The sequence below is a fragment of the Chanos chanos genome, chromosome 1 (genome assembly GCF_902362185.1).
Source record: "Chanos chanos chromosome 1, fChaCha1.1, whole genome shotgun sequence".
NCBI classification, from domain to species: Eukaryota; Metazoa; Chordata; class Actinopteri; order Gonorynchiformes; family Chanidae; genus Chanos; species Chanos chanos.
The window spans coordinates 63056982-63082674 of NC_044495.1; the positions used below are offsets into that span (position 1 = coordinate 63056982).

Consider the following 25693-nt stretch of genomic DNA (forward strand, 5'->3'; position numbering starts at 1 on the left):
CGAGCCCCTCAGGACAAGCTGACCTGCGTGTGTAAGTGCAGTCACAACGTTTTCCAGGCTTTGGCCTCATCCAGCACAGAGCCGGCAAATGCCGACGATTTCCTGTCTGCTCTGATTTATGTTGTACTGAGAGCGAACCCTCCACGCCTTCACTCCAACCTGCAGTACATAATCCGCTTTGGCCTGCCTCACAGCCTGATGGCCGGGGAGAGCGGCTACTACTTCACCAACCTGGTGAGTGTTCAGACAAAAAACACACACATGCCTGTCTCACAGCCTGGTGAGTATGCAGACAAAAAACACACACATGCCTGTCTCACAGCCTGGTGAGTATGCAGACAAAAAACACACACATGCCTGTCTCACAGCCTGGTGAGTGTGCAGACAAAAAACACACACATGCCTGTCTCACAGCCTGGTGAGTGTGCAGACACAAACACACACATGCCTGTCTCACAGCCTGGTGAGTGTGCAGACAAAACACACACACATGCCTGTCTCACAGCCTGGTGAGTGTGCAGACACAAACACACACATGCCTGTCTCACAGCCTGGTGAGTGTGCAGACAAAAAACACACACATGCCTGTCTCACAGCCTGGTGAGTATGCAGACAAAAAACACACACATGCCTGTCTCACAGCCTGGTGAGTGTGCAGACACAAACACACACATGCCTGTCTCACAGCCTGGTGAGTGTGCAGACAAAAAACACACGCATGCCTGTCTCACAGCCTGGTGAGTGTGCAGACAAAAAGCACACGCATGCCTGTCTCACAGCCTGGTGAGTGTGCAGACAAAAAACACACACATGCCTGTCTCACAGCCTGGTGAGTGTTCAGACACAAACACACACATGCCTGTCTCACACGTGGCTGGGTTTTTAAGTGGTAGTAACAAGATGCTTTGAGTGTTCTATTAATTCTGTCACTTCCTGTTCACCACTTTAATGATGTAATTGTTAAGTCACCATTCCCAGAGTGGAGATGAGTTTAATTACGAGGCATTCTATATTACACTATTTAGAATAATGCGTGGATGACACCATGCACGTGTGATATTTGTGCCATGACGTGGGTATGGGGGTGATGGGGGTTGGGATGGAGAATGTCTCATGGATGAATACCTCAGTGATGATGATTCAGTCCAGCGTATGAAGATGGGTGAAACACAGGCCTGGTCTGTCTTACATTAGTCACAGTCCATTTGAATATGAACCTCTCTACTTTGCATTGTTCAAACTAAAGACGGCTAAGAATGTCAGTTACTCATGTTTCCTGACAGTATTTTGGCCTGTTCAGTGTAATAGTAAGGCATTTATGAATTGGTATGGCTTCTTTTGCTTAAATAAAATTGTCCATGCATCTCTAAAATGCTTTCGCTTGCTGCTGAGTTGTTAAGTTAGATTTTCATGTATTTGATTAAAAAGCACTGAAGCCCAGTTATCAGGAAGAAGACTAGTGTGACACTATACAAGTATGAGACTATACATCATGTGATAATTAACAAAGTTTTTTCTACTGTCACTGTAAGTAATAAGCAAAGGTGTGTAAAGGACCTGAGGAAATACTCATGCTCCCCTCAAGGGACAGGGGCCCTGACCAAGAACATCTGGAAAACATTTACGAGATTAGTTGATTAATCAAAAACATTTGTTGATAGATTCATCAATTATAAACAAATAATTCTTAGGTGCAAAGCTCTCTGTAAAAGTCCTTAATAAGATGAGGCTGTGTTATGAGTACATGTAAAACTGCATTCATCTCTTTGCTCCTCTCTGCTCAGTCCTGTGCTGTCGCCTTCATTGAGAGGCTTGATGGTCCAGCGCTCAACCTCAGCTCAGAGGAATTTGACAGCTACATGCAAGGCCGTAAAGTGTCCTCCCAGCCACCAGAGGACAGTGAAGGACAAAAGAAAGCCAGGGAGAATCGCAAGAAACTGGAAGACTTGAAAAACCGCCAAGAGAAATTAGACCAAGGAGTACGAACCCTCCAAGACCAGCTACAGCAGTGGATGCAGTCTGTGCAGCTGCAAATGGACGAATTCACAGCCCAGTCTGCGCTAGCGCTGAATGATGATGTCATCACACAGACCGCAGGCAGTGTAAGTGATGATGTCATCACTCAGGCCGTAGCCAGTGTTAGTGACGAGGCAGCGCTGGTCATTAAGGATGATGTGACAGAAGACAATGCAGAGACTGTGTGTTAGATGGTGTGTGTGGTGCACTCCAACACTGTTGCCATAGTTACACATGGGGTGGATTCCAAGTGGGGGATAGAGGGGTTTTTTTTTTTGGATGTGTAGTGATAGAATCAGTACTCAGTAGAGAATGGTCTCTTTGCACTTGTTAGCACAACAGCAGAATTCATACATTTAAAATGTCATATTTTCTGTATTGTCTGTTTAGAGATTGTTTACGACATGTCACAGTCATGAAGACCTATTTGTTTTTCACTTGACTTGCACAAGTTTTCTTTCTCTTTGAACTTAAATGTAGTGCCTTGTTTGAGGGGGAAAGCAAACAACTCAATTTTTATCACAGCCACACGTGGTCAGAGCCACAAAAGTTGCAGGAATTGGAAACTGGTACCATGTACCAATGAAGCCATGTTTGAAGCCATCGTCATTGTACAGATTAACATATTAATTAAATAAATAAGACACATAGACATTAGCATGCCCAAGGGCTGTGGCTTCTACACACTAGATTTATTAAATTTATATTAATGTTTGTCGTTGTGCTTATAGATTTAATTCAGAAACTGAACATGTTCTTACCATGTGATACTCTTGAAGGAAGTGTTTTGCACTTTGTGAAGTTCAAACCAAATGGGGACCATAGGAAGCACAACTCCACCTCAGGATTAGACTGAAGCTCCACCCCTCATCTGTGCTCTGTCAGATTATCCAAATGTTTTCATCATGCATGAAAACATTTCAGACTGTTAAATTGTTATCACACTGAAAAACAGTCTTTGGGGTGTGAGTTTTGAGGCTAGGCTTAGTAAATTAATAATAAATTATTTAAAGGTACAGTTCTGCAGAAGGTTTAATTTGTAAATTGTTACTTTTCTGATATTTTGCGAGAAAAGCACTAACTTCTGTAGGCACACAGGGCCTTTCATGTGAGGGCTCCAGATAATAAAGAATAAGCAAAAACCTCATTTACACAATTTAATTTAATGATTTTCATTTAATGACTGAGCCTATGTTTTGTAAACGTTGTGTGTGTCTTATGTAGTATTCGCATAGTCTAATTAATGGACAGGGCAAACCGACACTACAGATGGCAAACGGCTGAATCTCACATAGGAAAAAAGTCGCTGCATTGCTAATTATACGGTTGTTATGGTGTATTGATGAATGGTGAAAATTCTGAAATGATGACAGCGTGAAATTGTTTGGTCGCATTAAATAAAAGAAAATGAAACTTGTCCCCCGTTGGCATCCGTACTGATCGTTTTTAGACGCTCAGAGTCTACAGGAAGCAACCATGAGAATGACAGACGAAAACAACGACGAAAAGCGACTCATCTCTGTAGAAGATGTACAGCGTCTTATTAAGAAGAAAGATGAAATTGAAGAACAAATCAAAGCATACTACGATGTACTTGAGGACGTAAGAAGAACACTATAATTTTCACTTTGCAATTCTGACAATATGGGCGAACTGCTTTAGTGTAGCTTGGTAGTTCTGTCAGTCTCAAGTTAAACAGTTAGCATTATCGTATCATTTAAGACTCAGTTATGTTTATCTTGATATTTGCAATATGAATCAATGAAGCAACATGTGCCCCCCTTTGACGCTCATGTCATATCTCTCGTTTGGTTTAATCGGCAGTTTGTTTACGGTTTGTTTTTGATAGTTTTCAGAAATACCTGATGCCTTGAAGCGACAATTCGCAAGATTCCCTTTATGGCAATGATGCTGTCCGTGCTACATAATACTAAACCACTGTGAATGCCTTTGTTTATGGTTTGCTAGTTGATTCAAGTGATTTTCCTCAAACGCGCTTGTAGCTCGAGTTACACTGGCCGCTCCCGAATACAAGTTAAACCTCGGGCCCTGAACATGATTGGCGCAGTCCAGAATGCCGCTGAAATAATGAATTGGTTCTTTAGCCACGTGTCCTAAATCACACGACTTTTCCCTGTGGTCTTGTTTTCATCGGCAGCAAGGCGATGTTGGAATGGATGGGCCTTTGGTTGATGTAGAGGGATATCCTCGCGCAGATGTGGACTTGTACCAAATTCGAACAGCAAGGCACAGTATCTCCTGTAAGAGGGTCTAATGAATCTGTATTGTCATTGCACCTCATAAAAGCAGAGTTAAATAACACTGCTATACAGTTACTCAGTCAAGTTTACTCTCAATGGTTCTCAATATACTATGCAAGGTAAATGTTTTCAATCCATTTCACAAATGAAAAACCAATTATGAACCTACATATGGTTGTGGTGCTGTAAGGTCTTCAGAATGATCACAAAGCCATCATGTTGGAGATTGAGGAGGCTCTTCATAAGCTCCATGCCAGGGAGAAGGCCAAGCGTCAGCAGGACCAGGAGGAGGTGCAGCCGGAAGCCACTGTGCGGGATCTCCCCCTTCCCTCCCCCTTTGCTCGTGTAGACTCTGTGGCGCAGGGCTCTCCTGCCCATCAGGCGGTGAGTTTCCGGGTCCCCTCGCCATCGCTTTGGCCACAGGCTGAACACCATCCATGTCCTCTGACTGACAGACACTTTCTAAGCAAAAGTCTGTTCATGTCAAATGCCGTTTACACAGATGCATTTGAAACAGCGCAGTCGTCACCTTTGTGATGAATTTGCACTGTCAGTTAGCTGCCAGCAGTGCTTTCCTACAGACATATCAGGGATGGATTCTGATGGAAGAGGAATAAGAAATTATTTACAGGTGAAGTGACATTGTCATTTTCTCATTGTCTGTAGGGCTTATTGGTTGGTGATGAGATCATTGAGTTTGGCTCAGTCAACTCGGGAAACTTCCAGAACCTCCAGAACATTGCTTCTGTTGTCCAGCACAGTGAGGGGGTCTGTTAATGCAGGCAAACACAGTGTTTAATATCTGATTTCTGTTGTTGAGAGAACACTGTTTCTTATTGGCTGATGTCGTGTGCAATGTCTGTGTTTTCTGCAGAAACCTTTAAGTGTAGCTGTCATTCGAAATGGTGGGAAAGTCCACCTTGGACTGACTCCCCAGCGTTGGGCAGGAAGAGGTCTCCTTGGGTGAGTTCTTTAGATTGTGTCTCATTAGAAAATGTCTCCAAAGTGACAGTCCACCTCACATGTCCCTCATCCCCATGTCAGTCCAAATCCATCCCTTCAGTGAAGGGTTAGCTCTCCAAAATGAGGAAGTCAAGGGGTCCAAAAACAGAATACTCAGAATAAAAAGTCATAAAAAGCCCATTCATGTTGCACAGTAAGTTAAAAAAGTGTACATTTATCTATTTATCTAAACAGTCATCCATGTTGTTTGAGGCTTGAGTGCACAGGTTTCATATGCATGAGATTCAAAAGAGAAATAAACCAGCCCTTAAATAAGGGGGAGGGGTTCACTAGGGCTGTGTGCACAAGCTAACAGAAATAAAGGGAATTGTTTGTCTGGGGGTGAAGAAGGATGCCAGCAATCCTACTTTACCTTTAACATACTGCCTATATGTTAAGATACAGTTTTACTATAGCGAACGCTAGACTGTGGCTAACACAGCAACATTTAAACTCTGCTGGTGAACAGCACGTTTTGTTAAGTGGACTGCTGGTGGGGGCAAGTGTTGGACCAGTGATTTTAGATTTTTTTGTGTTTACAGGTGCAACCTAGTTCCTCTGTGTAGATGACCCAGATGACTGCGGAACAGGATCAGAGTTCAGAAAGGAACAAATTATTTTTTTCACTCAATAACAAAGGAAACTGTCATTTGTCAGCAAATAATTCAGAAATGTAAATATTTAAAACCAGTCATAATTTGGGAGATGTGTTGCATAGTAAAAACTAATTTCTTACATATCTGCTCTCTTGTGTAAAAAATTGAAAAGTGAAGGACATTTGTCTATTGCTGTGAAAAAATGAATAAATTTCCATTCTGACATTTGCCTGATTTTGTGCTATTGTATTTGTGCATATAGCTGGTAGGGTTCAGGTAGTTTGGTGAGCATATGCTGATTATTCTGGAAATATTTGGAAAGGACTTGGGCGGTGGAATTGCAGAAAACGAACATTATCACTTAAAATCACTTAAAAATAAGTTTAATCCTCTATCAGGTGATATTTTTTAAAAATATCTGTCAGGCATTCTGAGATTCGGAGATTTACTTGGTAAGTGATCTGGCAACCCTGTCTCCCTCTGTCCAGAGCGGAAGCGAGAACGGCTCTGCTTCTGTCCTCATGATTTGTCTCTTAGCAACCGAACGCTATGGATGGAAAACAGAGGGGAATGTACCTATCACTTCCTGTGCTTATAAAGCTAAATTCTGATCTTTCTTTTTAACCGAGTTTTGTCAAAATATTATCGTGGTGTTCTCTTCAGAACTGAAAAACGGACGGATTGTTCCTCAGATGTACTCATATGCGGTATGTCGCCAGACTCAACAAGCTTCTGAACCATGTTGAATGTTTTTGAACGGAGTCAGTCGTACATAAATTTACAGGAACAACCGCGTTACCTAGGTAGATTACAGGTCTCTGTAATCAGCAAACAGCAATTGACTGGTTGTTAAACAAAAGTCAACATTAGAGGTCCAAATGTGAAAATTTACTTAAACTTAGTTAGACTATTTAATTGTTCGAGTTTGTCACTGATGTTTTGAAGGAATTTTCGTAAGACTCCTTAAAGGTGGTGTATACCTGCAGGCTCCGTGGTGTAGCCTATACCTGCTAAAACACCGTGAACAGAAGATTGTCGAAAATCATTTCAGTCATGTCTAACGAAAGCGGATCCACCACAAGAGAGGTGGATGAAAAACACGCTGCTCTTGGCTGCCAAAGTGAGCTGGACTCCGGACAGAGTGAGGAGAATGGAGAAAGGAGTGGACAAGAAGATACAAGTCCGTCAAGTCCTGTAGCTCAGGGAAGCAGAGTGGACTCACCGGCTTACATAGCCTCTCCACTGGACCTGCCCCACATCAGCAAGGACAGCGCCATAATTCATCCTTTGGTAATTTACTGCTGCAAATAACTCATCTCTAACACGAGACAGGGATTAATAAAGAAATTTCCATGCATTCATGATATATTCAGAATCATTATCAAGCATTGTGAGCACAGATGGATCACTGTGATTATTTGGTGCAGTATTATGTTTCCAGTCTGAAATGACTTTGTAATTGGGTGATTCTCGACTATAGTACTTTTTATGTCCCTGGAAGAAATAAGAAAAACAAACAAACAAACAAAAAAAACATTTCTACATTTTTATTTTTGTAACATTTACTTCACACAAAGAGGAACTTACAACTTCACACAAAGAGGAACTTATTGTATAATAAGAGGCTTTTTAATGTATGGTTTTTAGTACATTGCCTTTGTCCCTAAGCTGGACTTTGGACGCTCAACTTTGCTTGATTTTGAATTTATTATCAAAATAATGCTGATTTCAAATACAAATTACACATAAATATAAATTAAATATATTAAATATATTGTGTATTGTAATATTTATACACATTTTCTTGTATTTTTCATAAAAAGAACCCCTGTCCCTTGGGTTCACTGTCATTTCCACCACACTGTACAAAACAGAATTCTGGGATCATTGTTTTAGGGTTTGTATACTTGGTAACCATAGCAACAGCCACTGACCACATGGCTGGAGAAAAGAGTGACCTCCATAGGGGGTAATAAAAAAGGGAAAAATCAAGGTAAATATGAGTTAAATTGATGGTATGTTTATTGGGTGTCATTTCCAAACAGCTCGTATTTCATATGAATGGACCAACTGGACCAATTTCATTTAATATTGTTTATTTTATGTATATTTAATGCTAACTCTAAAACTGAAATTAGCAGGCTAACATATCATGATATTTTAAAAGACATATGACAAAATGTCATTTCCACAACAGTCATTTCCACCACTGATTCTTAATGTTAAAATGAAATGCCAAAAAATATATGTATTATTTAGCAAAAATCATCACAGCCACTATCAGGATGTGTTTCTACACAGAATGGAGAAATAAACCATAGCAATGCATGTTTATTAAAAAAAAATTCAGGTTTTCTAAAATTTCCCAGACCAAAATGGACCATAGTTGAAGGATTACCCACTTACCGGCCTGGTTTCAGTAGCTGACAGACTTTATTTGTTGTCACAGACATTGGACTGGGCTTTTGGCATCAACACAGCATTACCGGTGTTTAGCCTGCAGGACCAGGAGAGGCTGATAATCCTGTATGCATGTGGCCGTGTCGCTGTCATGTATGACCACACGTCCAATTCCCAGCATCTCTTACAGGTACAGCTGTTCCTCAGCCTATTACAGCTATTTACAGTCTGACTAACCCTAACCCTAACCCTGACACTAACCCTAACCCTAACCCTGACACTAACCCTAACCCTTACCCTGACACTAACCCTAACCCTGACACTAAACAGTGAGTTGTGAATTTTCTTTGATACCAGATAAGGACTAATAATGTAAACCCAACAGGGTCACAGCAGCCCCATCTCCTGTCTGTGTGTCAGTGAAGACAAGCAGTGGATTGTGACAGCTGACAGGGGCAGGGAGAGTGGCATCATCATATGGGATTCTTACAAAGGGTACAGGATGCTCTCATATAAGTCAGCATTTTCCAGTTTAACTGACAGGATAATATTATATATTATCAAGATATTGTTGTAATATTACCTGCTAATTTTGTTTATTGAACCTGGGGCATGGTTTGTGTGGCAGGATTCCTGTGAGGACGCTGTTTCAGTGTCATCCTGTGGCTGGTGTTGCAGCCGTCGCTCTGTCAAAGGATTCAGAGTATCTGGCTACTGTGGGAGCCGGAGAAGTGCAGGTTAAAAGCATGTCGAAACAGCTGTGTAACTGTGTGTCAGTTAACTGTGTAACTGTGTGTCTGTTAACTGTGTCTGTTAACTGTGTAACTGTGTGTCTGTTAACTGTGTAACTGTGTGTCTGTTAACTGTGTCTGTTAACTGTGTAACTGTGTGTCTGTTAACTGTGTAACTGTGTGTCTGTTAACTGTGTGTCTGTTAACTGTGTAACTGTGTGTCTGTTAACTGTGTCTGTTAACTGTGTAACTGTGTAACTGTGTGTCTGTTAACTGTGTAACTGTGTGTCTGTTAACTGTGTGACTGTGTGTCTGTTAACTGTGTCTGTTAACTGTGTAACTGTGTGTCTGTTAACTGTGTAACTGTGTGTCTGTTAACTGTGTGTCTGTTAACTGTGTAACTGTGTGTCTGTTAACTGTGTAACTGTGTGTCAGTTAACTGTGTAACTGTGTGTCTGTTAACTGTGTCTGTTAACTGTGTAACTGTGTGTCTGTTAACTGTGTGTCTGTTAACTGTGTAACTGTGTGTCTGTTAACTGTGTCTGTTAACTGTGTAACTGTGTAACTGTGTGTCTGTTAACTGTGTAACTGTGTGTCTGTTAACTGTGTGACTGTGTGTCTGTTAACTGTGTAACTGTGTGTCTGTTAACTGTGTGTCTGTTAACTGTGTAACTGTGTGTCTGTTAAATGTGTGACTGTTAACTGTGTAACTGTGTGACTGTTAACTGTGTAACTGTGTGTCTGTTAACTGTGTGTCTGTTAACTGTGTGACTGTGTCTGTTAACTGTGTCTGTTAACTGTGTGACTGTGTGTCTGTTAACTGTGTAACTGTTTGTCTGTTAACTGTGTGTCTGTTAACTGTGTAACTGTGTGTCTGTTAACTGTGTAACTGTGTGTCTGTTCACTGTGTGTCTGGAAACTGTGTCTGTTAACTGTGTAACTGTGTGTCTGTTAACTGTGTGACTGTGTGTCTGTTAACTGTGCAACTTTGTGTCTGGAAACTGTGTCTGTTAACTGAATAACTGTGTGTCTGTTAACTGTGTGACTGTGTGTCTGTTAACTGTGTGACTGTGTGTCTGTCAACTGTGTAACTGTGTTAACCGTGTGACTGGGTGTCTGTTAACTGTGTGACTGTGTGTCTGTCAACTGTGTAACTGTGTTAACCGTGTGACTGGGTGTCTGTTAACTGTGTGACTGTGTGTCTGTCAACTGTGTAACTGTGTTAACCGTGTGACTGGGTGTCTGTTAACTGTGTGACTGTGTGTCTGTTAACTGTGTGACTGTGTGTCTGTCAACTGTGTGACTGGGTGTCTGTTTCTCCACGTTTGTCAAATTTCTGTGATGAAAGCTTACAGTTTTCTGAATAGTGGGAATTTGATTTTGCAGTAACCTCACTACAATTATTCACTATGGGTTATGCTTATCATGAAGAATGCATTCAATCGACTGTTTTCTTGTTGTTTTGTGGTTCTCAGAGAGTTTGTGTGTGGAACTGGACTGACGTGTCAGATGAGCCATTGTATGTGGTTGATGTCGGCTCAGAGTTCGGTCCACAGGTATGGAGCCAAGTTTCAAATAAAAACACTTGGCATATGGCACAAAGACAGCAAATGCTGCTTATATATTTTATGGTTTTTATACTCACTAAACATTTTTATCTTTTCCCAGAATCACATCCTTTTCAATCCCACTGACAAAACCCAGCTTCTCAGCAACAGTGAGAGTCACGTGTTGTTTTATGCCACAGTTAGTGCAATATCATTTTTCCAGTTACACAGTAAATTATTCTAGATATGTGCATTGACTTTAATTTCAAAAGCTGTGTCAGTTTGAATTTCAGTAGGCATTTTGGTTTGAGTTGTTGTGGGTGTGTAAGTTACATGGATCAGATGAAACTGTAAATCCTGCTTTTCAGGACTTGGGATGTCTGAAATATTCAGTCCCAGAACTTTCAGATAAGGTGAGACATTCCTAATCTCCTCCTCTACCCTTACTGTACCCCTTACCTGACCCCTTAATTTACCCCTTAGGTTACCATTACTTTACCCCTTACCTGACCCCTTAATTTACCCCTTAGGTTACCATTACTTTACCCCTTACCTGACCCCTTAATTTCCCCCTTAGGTTACCCCTTACCTGACCCCTTAATTTACCCCTTAGATTACCCCTTACTCTACCCCTTACCTGACCCCTTAATTTACCCCTTAGGTTACCATTACTCTACCCCTTACCTGACCCCTTAATTTACCCCTTAGGTTACCATTACTTTACCCCTTACCTGACCCCTTAATTTACCCCTTAGGTTACCATTACTTTACCCCTTACCTGACCCCTTAATTTACCCCTTAGGTTACCCCTTACTTTACCCCTTACCTGACCCCTTAATTTACCCCTTAGGTTACCCCTTACTCTACCCCTTACCTGACCCCTTAATTTACCCCTTAGGTTACCCCTTACTCTACCCCTTACCTGACCCCTTAATTTACCCCTTAGGTTACCATTACTTTACCCCTTACCTGACCCCTTAATTTACCCCTTAGGTTACCATTACTTTACCCCTTACCTGACCCCTTAATTTACCCCTTAGGTTACCATTACTTTACCCCTTACCTGACCCCTTAATTTACCCCTTAGGTTACCCCTTACTTTACCCCTTACCTGACCCCTTAATTTACCCCTTAGGTTACCCCTTACTCTACCCCTTACCTGACCCCATAATTTACCCCTTAGGTTACCCCTTACTCTACCCCTTACCTGACCCCTTAATTTACCCCTTAGGTTACCCTTTACTCTACCCCTTACCTGACCCCTTAATTTACCCCTTAGGTTACCATTACTCTACCCCTTACCTGACCCCTTAATTTACCCCTTACGTTACCCCTTACTTTACCCCTTACCTGACCCCTTAATTTACCCCTTAGGTTACCATTACTTTACCCCTTACCTGACCCCTTAATTTACCCCTTACGTTACCCCTTACCTGACCCCTCAATTTACCCCTTAGGTTACCCCTTACTCTACCCCTTACCTGACCCCTTAATTTACCCCTTAGGTTAACCTTACTTTACTTTTCTTTTGCCCTTAATTCACCCTTTATTTACCCTTACTTTACCTGTGTATACATATATACACATATATATACACATACACACACATATAAGTGTCTCCTAGATGAGTAAATGTAATGGCAAATTCTTTCAGACCTTCAGTAAGGTGGTTGGAGCTGTGAGTCAGTCTGTCTTCCTTAGTGGGGGTGCACAGGCCCTCTCAGCAACCTCAGCAGGAAACCTGGTAGTGTGGGCACGGCAGAGTGACTCATGCCAGCCCAGTGTCTGGACAGCTATCAAACTCATCCCACTCCAACAGGAGAGAATCACTGTACTTACTCAGACTGAAAGGTACTGTAACAACACTCACACCCATACAGCAACTGCACATCAGACACTCATACACTTTTTGACTTCTGTCTTTGCAACAGTCTGATAAATACTTGTTGATGTATTCATCCCAACAAAACCAGAGAGGCTATTTGTGCTGACACACTGACTGATTCCACAGGTTAATTGTGACAGGAGACATCCGAGGCCACATCAAATTCTATGATGAAAACATTAAGCTCATTGATTCATACAGCAAACTGAACGTGGATCCCATCGTTTCTATCTCCTTTTCCAAAGAGGAGCCTAGTGGTCACCTGGCCTGCACAGACACCATACCATTTGTTGTTCGGTGGGGGCAATACAACACCAAAATAAGACTCCAAAATAATTTTCCCCCTTTAAGCTATTGTCTGCTAACACACATACTCTGTAACTCTGTTTCTCTCTGTCCCATCTACAGAAACTTTGCTCTCTCTACGGTAACTGCATCTGTGCTCTACGTGAGTGCACAGGGCAGTGAGTCACACACTCTGCTAACTGAGCATGCGGAGGCACTGGAAGCTGTTGCCTGTCACCCCCATCAGCCGCTGGTGGCGATGGGCAGCCGTAGTGGCATCCTGAAGATTTGGGACTATGAGCGGAGAATCCATGTCTGCAGTAGAATCTTCCAGAAGGACAGACAGATCCAGTGTGTTACATATGATCCACAAGGTGACCAACAGAATAGTTCAGTTTCATTTTGGGCTGCACAATTACTCACTCACTCACTCACTCATTATCTAAGCCGCTTATCCTGATTAGGGTCGCGGGGGGTGCTGGAGCCTATCCCAGCGCACATAGGGCGAAAGGCGGGGAAACACCCTGGACAGGTCGCCAGTCCATCGCAGGGCTGCACAATTAATCCAATTAAAATCGAAATGGCTATATGTCTACGTGCGATTACTAAACCTTAAAAAGTTGAAGTTATTCAGTGAAGTAAGGGATAATGCATGGCGAAGGATTTTGAAGGATTTTAATGGATGATGCAGAGGCAAAACACCACAGACGCAACGCTAATACCAGAGTTACTTGCCAGAAAATATGTACAAAATAAATGCATTCACTTATTTACTTTTTGTTGAAGGGTTGGTACTTGAAAGGTTGTGAGGTAAACATTTACCCCTCCCATGACAACACCTTTATTTAGGTCCTGTCATCAGAGACGAAGGTTTTCCTATAACCTCACAGTCACTCACGTTAATAAGAATTATAATTCTCTTTGACTTTAGGTCAAAATGGTCTCACAGTATGTTTGATAGTCACCTAACTATGTTTTGCAATATTTAGCACAAAAGAATTTTGTCAAAAACAAGCGATTCTGCAGTTAGTCGAGAAGCAGGCAATCACTGGTGTAATAAATCGATGTTGGACCAACTTCGTAGACATTCGTTAGATTGATTAAATGTTGCACATGAATGCCAAACTGAACTGAACTGAACATATTGAGTGTAAACAGTTGTTTTATACATTGGTACTTTGTGCCAGCGAATGAATTTAGAAGGTCAATTAAACCTGACTTGAACTACTTGTGCATAAAACTGTTTTAACGGACAGCTTCCAGCCAGTCATAATGGAATACTCACCTGATATATTTACACTATGGCTATGGAGAGTACGCATTGTAATGGCCAGCATGTGTCTGTTTTAATGGCCAGCACATGTCCATTGAAATCATAGATTATCATGTGGAAATCAGATTATCATGTGGAAATCATGTTGAGAGGTACCAGGGACACTTGTAAGGAAAAAATGCACTGAAACATTTTGATAAAAAAAAGTCAAAAGTTTTGATATTAAAGTTGAAATAAACAATTGGGGGAGGGGGGGGGGGTTAAAAAAATTGAAATTGAAAGTGATTTGAAACTGAAATTGATTTAAGAAAAATGTCAAAGTAAACTTTAAGGGGAAAAGATTTAAGTCTAAATAAACTATCGGGGAGAAATAGTGGACATTCTGTGATGAAAGCGGAATTATGAAAAGCACCCTTAGTTTGTCTGTATCGCTGGATCACCAGTCCAGTAAAAATCAAAATGTGAGGGATATTATTCTTTCTCTCACAAAAGCTCTATCAGCTTTAATATTTTATAATAATATATAATACTTTCTCCTCAAAACGTTTCAATTTATTTTCCCCATGAGGGTCCCTAGTACTCTTTCATAATATCGGGATACAGCCACCGGTCAAAAGTTTAATTATTGTTTGAAAATGAATGCTCCTGATACATTAACAGACATTTAACTATAACAACAGTAGTAAACAACAGTAAAAATTGTTTGCCACCTAAACGAAATGAACAAAAATGAATGGGGATTTTCACATAGATTTTCACATGAATCTTAATTTGCTCATGGATCACAAAATTTGGCGATACTTTGGCAACTCACCTATTAAGTTTGAATAAAGTAAGCTGGAGAGAGTGCAGGCAGGGCGGCTCTTAGATCAGCAGTCTTGCCTTTACAGATGGCGTTGGCTTCTTCAGTAGATCAGCAGTCTTGCCTTTACAGATGGCATTGGCTTCTTTAGCAGACCAATATCCGTGTACTGTTTTTTGAGAAGTTAAGATCAGTTTTTGTAATTTGTTAATAATTTAAATTTATTTAGATTTAAATCAACAAACAATTATTTCAAAGTAATATTTTTCTTAGTGATTTTATACATTGATGTACTTTTAGTCATGATAAAAAATTAGCAATATGCAATGTTAACTTATATGTTTATCTTATTGCATCTGAATTCGCAGTCACAATATGTGTCAAAGCGTGTGTTTTTTACTAAATCATGCAACCCAAGTTCAATGTATATTATGTCATTTTTTATATCGTCAGGGTTATACCATTTTTATGCTCCTTCATGCCCCACCTCAAATTTTGAACTGGAGACTTTTGTTTACTTTGTTCGATTATTTTAGAGCTGACATGATAAAAAAGGCTCTGAGAATAACCCTGATCTTGATGGTGTGTATTGTGTATATTGTGGTGGCGTCTGAGTTCCGTTCCCCTTACCTTTCACTCTCTGTGCATGTGTGTGTGTTTTAGGGTTTTTCTTGGCTGTGGGCTTTGTCAGCGGTGCGGTGCAGGTGTTTGATGCATGTTCTCTGCAGAGTGAGGGGGAGGAGAAGGCTCTTCACTATAGCCCAGACTCTATCACCCAACTCACCTTCTCCAAGGATTCTCTCTACCTGGCCACTGCAGTCAGTGTTAAAACAACAGGGACTGGGCTGTGAATAGACAGTGCATTTAGACAGTTACACTGTCTGTGTGCTTCAACTTTCAGGTTCACTGTCATAAAGAAATGCTAAGTCTAAAGTGTTCTTGTAAGACCATCTACTGTAGCATAACAATTAACTTTTAGCCATCCGAGGAGTCTTTGTACACCAGAATAAGGGTGCTTGAGTGTTTCAGTGTGGTTGTTTTGTGTGTGTGTGTGTGTGTGTGTGTGTGTGTGTGTGAGTGTGTGAGTGTGTATGTGTGAGTTCTGATGGTGTGTGTGAGTGTGTATGTGTGTATGTGTGAGTTCTGAGTGTGTGTGTGTGTGTGTGTGTGTGTGAGTGTGTGTGTGTGTGTGTGTGAGTGTGTATGTGTGTATGTGTGTATGTGTGAGTTCTGATGGTGTGTGTGTGAGTGTGTGTGCGTGAGTTGTGTGTGTGTGTGAATATTTCTTTTTTCTGTTGTTTGTGTGTGTGTCTGGTTCCAGGACGCTGGTCAGGCGGTGATGGTGTTTCGGCTGTGTAAGGAGGGCGGTAGACAACAGTGGATGTTTCAGGGGAGGCATTGTTCCCACTATAAGCCCATCCAGGACCTGCTGTTTGGGTTTTTTCTGGACAGCACTAAGCCACGCCTTCTCTCCCTGGGCCAAGATCGCAGGCTGGTCAGGCCCTATGTTTGCTCAGCAGTGTGGAAATTGGCAGAAACAATTTTTTAAGTTATCTGAAAAGTATGGTTGTTTACTGCATGTTGGGTTGGGTTTGTGTGCTGCAGTGAAATGGGTGTTGTTTTTGAGTACTCCTCTCTGAGTGTGTGTGTGTGTGTGTGTGTCAGGTGGAGTATGATCTGGAGCACAGTGGTGAAGGCCACTTGCTCATTCTGAGCAGTGTGCAAATAGAACAGAGTGCTGTCCCCACCTGTATGAGCTGGCACCCTCTCATTACCACTGAACACTTCCTGCTCACCTCATCCACTCACTACAAAATGAAACTCTTCAACAGCACCACCAAAATGTGCAGGTCAGAGTTCACATACACAGCATCAGAACTCTCTCTCTCTCACACACGCACACACACACACACACACACACACACACAAACACCATCAGAACTCACACACACCATTAGGAAAACACACACACACACGCCTCAGAACTCACACACACCATCACAGCTCACACACACACACACACACGCACACACGCACACACACACACACACAAACACCATCAGAACTCTCACACGCCATCACAGCTCTCTCTCTCACACACACACACACACACACCATTAGGAAAACACACACACACACGCCTCAGAACTCACACACACCGTCACAGCTCACACACACACACACACACAAACACCATCAGAACTCTCACACGCCATCACAGCTCTCTCTCTCTCTCTCACACACACACACACACACACACACACACACACACACACACACACTCAGAACTGACACACACCGTCAGAACTCACACATACACACACCATCAAAACTCACATACATCATCAGAACTCACACACACTCACACACACACACACACACACACACACACACACACACACACACACACACGTACACACACACACACACCATCAGAATTCACCCTCCATCATGAAATTGAGAACAGACTCACACACAGTGTTCACACCCTCTTATCTCATCTGAATGTTTATTTTGTTTTGATGTATATTTATTTGAATGTGTATTTTATTTGAAAGTTTATTATAATATTAATACTCTGTATCAGGTTGCCATTCTTTGTGAGTTGACAGCCGGTGTTACTAAGAAGTTGACGGAGGTGTATATGGTTTTGTTATGTGAGGTTGTTATGATTTTGAACAAGAAAGTTTGCTCTGTGTGTTTGTACTATGCAGGAAAACACTCCTGGGGCCCACATATGGCTCTCCAGTCAAAAAGATGATCATTCTGCCACAGACTAAGGACTCAGATCCCACGTGCAGTTACATGGCATATGTAACCACAGAGGCGGTAGGAGCTGGTTCTGCTCTAATGAGTGTGTTAGTGACGTAGACAGAGCCAGTTGGTTGATATATGAGTTTAATGAGTTTAATTAGTCTTGCAAGAGAAAATGATTTTTTACGGCTTTAAATTCTGCACAGATAACTAAGCATGTATTTATTGGGAGAGAGCTTTGAAGCACATTATCAAAGTTATCAAAGGTAATGCTCTGACACGAGCTTTGAAGCACATTATCAAAGTTATCAAAGGTAATGCTCTGACACAAGCGTTGAAGCACATTATCAAAGTTATCAAAGGTAATGCTCTGACACGAGCTTTGAAGCACATTATCAAAGTTATCAAAGGTAATGCTCTGACACGCTGGGTCCTAAACTTCACACCAGTGCGCCTGCTACTGTCCAACCCAGTTTTGTGACAACGTGTATTATTAAAAAGCACAGTGCCAATGAATGTCCTCTATTCTGTGGATCAGAGGATCTGTCATATAGAGCACACTCATTCACCATCAGAGGATCTGTCATATAGACCACACTCATTCACCATCAGAGGATCTGTCATATAGAGCACACTCATTCATCATCAGAGGATCTGTCATATAGACCACACTCATTCACCATCAGAGGATCTGTCATATAGACCACACTCATTCACCATCAGAGGATCTGTCATATAGACCACACTCATTCACCATCAGAGGATCTGTCATATAGAGCACACTCATTCACCATCAGAGGGTCTGTCATATAGAGCACACTCATTCACCATCAGAGGATCTGTCATATAGACCACACTCATTCACCATCACAGGATCTGTCATATAGAGCACACTCTTTCACCATCAGAGGATCTGTCATATAGAGCACACTCATTCACCATCAGAGGATCTGTCATATAGACCACACTCATTCACCATCCGTTCTCTCATTGTCAAGGTGGGCGTTCAAATTCTGCCACTGGATGGGAATCCATACAAGTCTACAGCTGTGATAAGTCACCCTATGGGTGTCTGCAGCCTGGCCTGTTCCTATGACGGCAAATATGTTTTCACTGCTGGGGTGGCAGACACGTCTGTGTTCTCATGGGAGATAAGTCTGTGGTACGTCTGTGTTAAAGCCTTGGTCGCTCTACCACAGTAAACCTGAATGAAGAACAAATAGGAATCAGTGTAACAAGAGGAGCAGTTTTACATTTTTTGATTTGAATGTACTTATGGTCTGGCTTTAAAAGACACTGGTTAAAGTCAAAGTTAAGGTAAAGAAGTTATAAATTTGGGTAATTTCTCCTTCCAGACTGGGAGAAAGAAAAAACAAAACAGAAAACACTTAAAGTTTAGAAACAGTAAACTTCACCATAGTTTTATAATGGGAAACTCAGCAAAAATGTTTTTAAAAGATTTGTCGTCATTTTGACATCACACCAATCCTGTAAAATGAATTCAGGTGGAACAGAGTGGGTCTGGACCTTTAAAGGAGGTTAAGTGTGTGGTTGGCCTGTATTGTTCTGCCTTTACTGACATAATACTGTGTTCAGTGCATTAGAGACAGCCGCTGCTTTGGGAGGGAAAGACCTGATGCCCTTTTATAATCTTTTGGAGGGAGGAAGAGATGGAGAACTGTTTAAGGTGAGAGCATGGTGGCTTTTCAGAAGGATCAGAATAAAGGGGCATTTTAACCGACCCTGACGTGAAATTTCACTTTGTTTTCCTTGCACTGGTTTGATCGTTTGCCTCAGAAAACTGACCAACCAAATTTCACGCTACGTCACATCAAGCGTTTTTGATTACACCAATCAGATAACACACTAGCGAAGATACTTCTGGGAAGGGGGCGTGGCTTCTAGCCGTAATTGAAGGTAATTGGCTTCAATTACGGCAAAAGTTTTGCTCGAGTTGAACATTTTTTAACTCAAGGGAATGCTCTTTTTGCCCATTTCACGTCGCTTGCAGTTTCGCTGCGATTAACTCCGCCCATTCGCCTCCTGCCATTGACTTTTCATTTATTCGCGTCATGTTTGGTTAAAACGCATCTTGACAGTAATGCTGGATTGGGCACTTTTTGTATGCATGTACATGTGTATGTATGTATGTGTGCGTGTGTGTGTATGTATGTATGTATGTATGTATTTATTTAATTCTTTATTTTTAAAGAAGTATTTAGGGGGGGTTCACTGAATCCATCTAAATCCATTTTACAGAGTTCAGTAGTAAACACTGGAAATTTATCTCTTCCTTTCTGGTTACCCCTCTCCATTTTACAGTTTTATATTTTTACCATTTGATTTCCTGAGATCTGTACAAAATGTCAGAGGGAGATGTTCATTGAAGGCTGATAGGGAGATAAATAATGTCAACAGTGCCAGATAAGTAGACACCGTGAGGTTTGGCTGTTTGCCACCACGATAAAATCTGTCTTTACACGCCGGACAAATGGAACCCATTCTGAACAAAATGATTGTCTGAGTGAGAATGTTTTTTTAATCATTATATATATATTACATTTAAAAATGTGTCCACTCCTCTATTGTGGGAGAGTCAGGAAGCAGCCACACTGCTCCTTACATGCAGTTATCAGCACACCCACAAGTATAGGTCCAACTGGTCTGAATGCGAATCAGCTTTCCCAGTACCCAAAACTGAAAGGGTATGTCAGTGCTGATTATTGCTTCCAATACTATGTGTGTCACTGCACAAAAGGGCCCTCCCAAAATACATGTCAATAGTTAGGTGCCTTACTTCCACACGAGGTCCACCATTAAGAAGGATCTCCAGGAGAATGTGTTTTCTGCTTTAGGGTTAGGGTTAGGGTTAGGGTTAGATAATGAAGACCCTTACAAGGCATTTCCCCCCAATCTTCTCCATGCTGACGAGCTGGTATCCTTCCACTGAGAGCCACAAATCTCAAACCATTCTTCATCTGAAATAGTAAAATTTCTATCTTTTTCACACTTATTTTTAATATATTCTGTAAAGTGTTTTTTTTCATCATGAAGTCCATATACATCCATATACATCCATATACATCCATATACATCCGTATGCATCCATATACATCCATATGCATCCTACACACATTATCTTTACGTGATCCTGCCTCTGATCGTTATTTTCAGCCCCAGGTCATGAGAATCTAATGCTTTACTTTTTATGATCAAAATAAGGTTGTAACTGGAGGTTTCAGAAGAAGTCTTGTTTTTCTGAGAATTCTTCTGTCTTGTTTTCTCTCAGTTTTAAAATCTTTCAGCTGAACCCTCTCCATCAATGAATATACGTTGTTATTACTTCACTCATCCAGGTGTTGAATCTGTAGTCCAGCTCATTTAGTTTGAAATCAGAATAATAAACACACCAATGGATTATTCTCAGTTTGTCATTTAAATTGTAGTTCACTGCTTGCCTTCCTATAAACTATTCATGCACTTGGTCAAATAAGCCGCAGCACTGATACCCCTCCCAGGCCTTAAATGACTGCATGGTTGGATTATATTTTGCCTCTCTTGTATCTCACTCTGGGCAAAAACGTCTGGTTAGTGACTAACTGTAAATGTAAAATGGCCCCTCTGACCAGGATTCTGTATGTTATTTTCATGTGAACTGGCAGCTCATAATATACTGTAGCTCTGACACCGAAACATTTCTGTTGTAATATTACACTGTTTTGTAACCGATTTTTTCCCCCCTTTTTCTCCTTTCTTAAATTATAATATACATCTTTGCCATGTACTCTGTTTTGATAAAGTGGACAAAGTGAGCAGGTTTGTGTTTTCTCCCTGTAGGAAATAGAGAATTTCTTTTATTACTGTCAGCTGAGGAAACAGGGCATTGACTCTATGGAAACACGACTTGTGTCCACAAAAATCCCACTAACAGAGGTTCCCTTTATGATGCGAGCACTTGGCTTCTACCCCACAGAACAAGAGGTACTGACACCCCACCAAATACTCATACACCCGACCATCATACACGTAACCCTCCTGACCCTAACACTAAGAATTCAACTAACCCTTAAACTAATAGATTTTGTCATTTCATCAGTTTATGGATTGGTTTGCAAGTAGGTGAGCTGTCTAAATTCACCTTTGAGTAATTGTGAGTTATGCATTTTTCAGTCAGTTACTTCAAACTTTGCAAATAATCAAATAAAAAGACGTCAAAAGGGTGTAAGTCTTTTTAGAGGAAAGTCAGGAAAGTTTAAAGTGATAATACACAGAGAAGGATGAGTGTATGATGTATTAATACACAGAGAATGATGACTGTATGATGTATTAATACACAGAGAAGGATGTATGATGTATTAATACACAGAGAAGGATGAGTGTATGATGTATTAATACACAGAGAAGGATGAATGTATGATGTATTAATACACAGAGAAGGATGTATGATGTATTAATACACAGAGAATGATGACTGTATGATGTATTAATACACAGAGAAGGATGAGTGTATGATGTATTAATACACAGAGAAGGATGAATGTATGATGTATTAATACACAGAGAAGGATGTATGATGTATTAATACACAGAGAAGGATGACTGTATGATGTATTAATACACAGAGAAGGATGAGTGTATGATGTATTAATACCCAGAGAAGGATGAATGTATGATGTATTAATACACAGAGAAGGATGTATGATGTATTAATACACAGAGAAGGATGAGTGTATGATGTATTAATACACAGAGAAGGATGAATGTATGATGTATTAATACACAGAGAAGGATGAATGTATGATGTATTAATACACAGAGAAGGATGTATGATGTATTAATACACAGAGAAGGATGAGTGTATGATGTATTAATACACAGAGAAGGATGAATGTATGATGTATTAATACACAGAGAAGGATGAGTGTATGATGTATTAATACACAGAGAAGGATGAGTGTATGATGTATTAATACACAGAGAAGGATGTATGATGTATTAATACACAGAGAAGGATGAGTGTATGATGTATTAATACACAGAGAAGGATGAGTGTATGATGTATTAATACACAGAGAAGGATGAGTGTATGATGTATTTATGGAGAATGGTATACTCTGTTCCACTCTGCTCTGTTCAGTGAGGTTTCTGATGACTTTCCTTGTGTGTGTGAGGTTTTTGATGACTTTCCTTGTGTGTGTGTGAGGTTTCTGATGACTTTCCTTGTGTGTGTGAGGTTTTTGACGACTTTCCTTGTGTGTGTGAGGTTTCTGACGACTTTCCTTGTGTGTAGCTGGAAGACATGCATAATGAGGTGAAATTCAGCCGCTATGCAGAGACTGGGAAGTATGTCACAGACCTGGATTTGGAGGAGTTTATTAAACTGTATGTGAACCACCGGCCTGCATTTGGCATCTCCAGAGAAGATCTCCACTGGGCTTTTCAGGTCCTGGGCGAGTCAGTAGAGAAGGGAATACCCACTGTCAGCAGGCAGAATCTGCTGGATTGTCTACAGGCCAGAGGTCAGTTATCCACCTGTCTGTCAATCACTGATAGCTATTTTGTTTGGTTTACTTAACCAAACCAAGAGTCTCCTCAGGTATTGCACTTCAGGGCCAGTTTATTATGTACACTCATATAGCAGAGAGTCTGGCCCCTTTGCCTCTAGGACAGGTCATGGCTTCTTCAAGGTTTTGAAACTACGCCACTGAAGGGTTGCTACTGTTGGTACTGTCAAAAATTATCCCATTTACACCAGGCTGGACAAGTCCCTAACCCTAACCCTGGCCCTCCAGGACCGGATTTGCCCACCCCTGCTCTAGAGCTTCAACTGAGCTGTGACGTCCAGTGCCATTCTTGTTCTCATTCATTTGTTTCGACTGTTTCTACTGACAGGACTCATACTGACTGGATTTTTTGGTTTGTAGCACACCATGACCCCACCATGCTCGAAATAGCTTAGTTCACTTGTTGTGTGCTGTTACTAGATCTTTCCACGCCGGTTTGTCTGCTCTATCCTGCATACCATGGTCACATGCCTCACCATCTGTAGGAGTGAACCATTTATCGTGTGCAGTGTGATGTATGTTATACACTGGTCATTGAATGTGTACGGCTGAAATCACTGAAACCAACGACCATTGAATGTGTACGGCTGAAATCACTGAAACCAACGACTTTGCACAGAGAAAATAAAGGACTTCCTGTAAATCACTCTGAAGCATTTTCAGGGAAAGACATGTTTTGGACTGAAATTTGAACACTTGTAGGGAAGTGACTGAGATCTCAGCAGATGATGCATGGAAAGATATATAAGATATAAACAAGGTAATGACTTGAGAAATCAGTGTGGTGTTATGACATAGGCTCACATTATTTCACTGGATTCTTCCTTACAGAACAGGCTGTATCTGGGTAAAGAATGTGGTGAAGAATAATCTGATGATTCTGAATTTGTAAACATACAAAAGGCAGTCATGCTGCAGACATTTTAAATGTCTAACCACTTTAAATGTCTACAGAACACAAATGTTAACAGAACCACTTTAAATGTCTACAGAACACAAATGTTAACAGAACCACTTTAAATGTCTAAAGAACACAAATGTTAACAGAACCACTTTAAATGTCTACAGAACACAAATGTTAACAGAACCACTTTAAATGTCTACAGAACACAAATGTTAACAGAACCATTTGAAATGTCTACAGAACACAAATGGGGCAGCTGTGGTCTAAAGGTTAGCGAACTGGGCTTGTGACTGGGGGTTGCCGGTCCGTGGACCGACACTCACTGCTGTGTGCCCTTGGGCAAGGCGCTTAACCCCAATGCCCCCTGGGCGCAAGGAATGCTGCCCACTGCTCCTGCCTCTGCTGTGTGTGTGTTCGCTACCAATGTGTTGGATGGGTTAAATGCAGAGGTCAAATTCACTGCTCACTGTTCACAGTGTGTGTGTGCGATCACAGTGTGTGTGCGCGATCACATTACATTATTTACATGTTAATAGAACCATTTTGAATGTCTGCAACTGGTAACAGAACCAATTTGATCCATTTACATGATAAACAGCAGAAATTAATCTCCTAAATGCAGTATGAGATACCACCCTTTGGAGCAAACTATCTTTGATAATCATACATTTCCACACACAGGTTGCTTTGATGTGCAGATCACCAGTTGTGGTTCTTTGATTGATAGGCTGGTCTGGGGATCAGCCCCTGGGGATCAGTAAAGTTGATCACCTCTCCGGGCTCCTCTGCCCTGTTTTCAGTTTTGTGGCTAAAGTGACATTACTGCAGGTGAAATGTGAGACTGAGTGTGTTAGACTGAGTGTTAAATGTGTTTGCATAATCAGTAAAAAGAAATCCTCTGTGAAAATATCAAATTTTGATTTTTTTTTTTAAGGATACAAATTCAGAGCTGTTTATCAAATCATATAAAAAATAATCAAATCTGTTTTGATTATTTTTTGAGCAGTAGTTTTTGAGTCTCCTGTGTTTGTCTCAGGTGAACATATGACAGAAGAGGAACTGACTGAATCTCTCTCCTCTCTTCTGGGGCTCAGTGCAGAGGATAGGACTGACTTCAGGACCCTGGAATATAAAGGTTTTGTTTTCAGATTATTCCACATGTTCCATCTCAGACATGGCACAGTTTTGATAGCTATGATACAGTAAGGTCTCTGCCTCAGTAGGTCTGGGACTGAAAACAAGAGTTTTACTAGTATTTTATGACAGATTTGGATTATGGATCTGTTTATATATTTAATTACATATACATTATTTTTATTCCATTACATTTGTGTGTGTGTGTGTGTGTGTGTGTGTGTGACATTCAGGGCTTCAGTTAGAGAATGCTCTTCCTCCTGAGATCACCATGACGACGTTTGAAGCAGACATACTGGGATTTCCTGGGGACAGTCCGGGGCTCCCCGTTGAGTCTGACTCCTCATCTATGACTGACATCCTCTGAGCAGAGAGAATGCCTTTTTGACACAAACATTATGAAGAATTGGAATTTATCAAAAACAATGAACTGATTCAGCTTTCTTTTAATTCGATCACTTTGGCTGATATTTGTTTGTTTAGAAAGTTAGTTGCCATCTCCAGGCTCGCTCAAATAAATGAAGAACATGGAATTCTTA

At 41.0% G+C, this 25693-nt stretch overlaps 3 protein-coding genes across 4 annotated transcripts in view; all 3 read left to right on the forward strand.

Annotated features, from left to right (window-relative positions):
- The window catches only part of LOC115815470 (rab5 GDP/GTP exchange factor-like), an 8797-nt gene extending 6526 nt beyond the window's left edge, over nt 1-2271 (forward strand). Inside the window, exons 8-9 of the mRNA XM_030778428.1 lie at nt 1-234; nt 1785-2271. The exon at nt 1-234 is cut by the window's left edge and continues 23 nt beyond it. Coding sequence (XP_030634288.1) covers nt 1-234; nt 1785-2207 — 657 coding nt within the window. The 3' untranslated portion in view covers nt 2208-2271. The remainder of the gene's footprint in view (nt 235-1784) is intronic.
- A 1216-nt stretch (nt 2272-3487) lies between these two features.
- psmd9 (proteasome 26S subunit, non-ATPase 9) lies at nt 3488-6089 on the forward strand. Of its 2 annotated transcripts, XM_030778410.1 has the most exons (6): nt 3488-3618; nt 4175-4277; nt 4468-4661; nt 4944-5045; nt 5152-5240; nt 5822-6089. In XM_030778410.1, the coding sequence occupies exons 1-6, from the start codon at nt 3493-3495 to the stop codon at nt 5847-5849; spliced, it is 642 nt and encodes a 213-aa protein (XP_030634270.1). In that variant the 5' UTR covers nt 3488-3492; the 3' UTR covers nt 5850-6089. The 2 variants fall into 2 exon arrangements, with proteins under 2 accessions (XP_030634270.1, XP_030634277.1); XM_030778417.1 differs by lacking the exons at nt 4175-4277; nt 4468-4661.
- Nucleotides 6090-6928: 839 nt separating this feature from the next.
- cfap251 (cilia and flagella associated protein 251) lies at nt 6929-25521 on the forward strand. The gene is made up of 20 exons (XM_030766782.1): nt 6929-7165; nt 8325-8465; nt 8661-8770; nt 8904-9012; nt 10482-10562; nt 10675-10752; nt 10922-10966; nt 12208-12404; nt 12565-12735; nt 12847-13097; nt 15462-15616; nt 16120-16293; nt 16464-16648; nt 17513-17627; nt 18551-18714; nt 19149-19239; nt 21390-21533; nt 22843-23071; nt 25057-25155; nt 25388-25521. The coding sequence occupies exons 1-20, from the start codon at nt 6929-6931 to the stop codon at nt 25519-25521; spliced, it is 2910 nt and encodes a 969-aa protein (XP_030622642.1).
- Nucleotides 25522-25693: the final 172 nt, after the last annotated feature.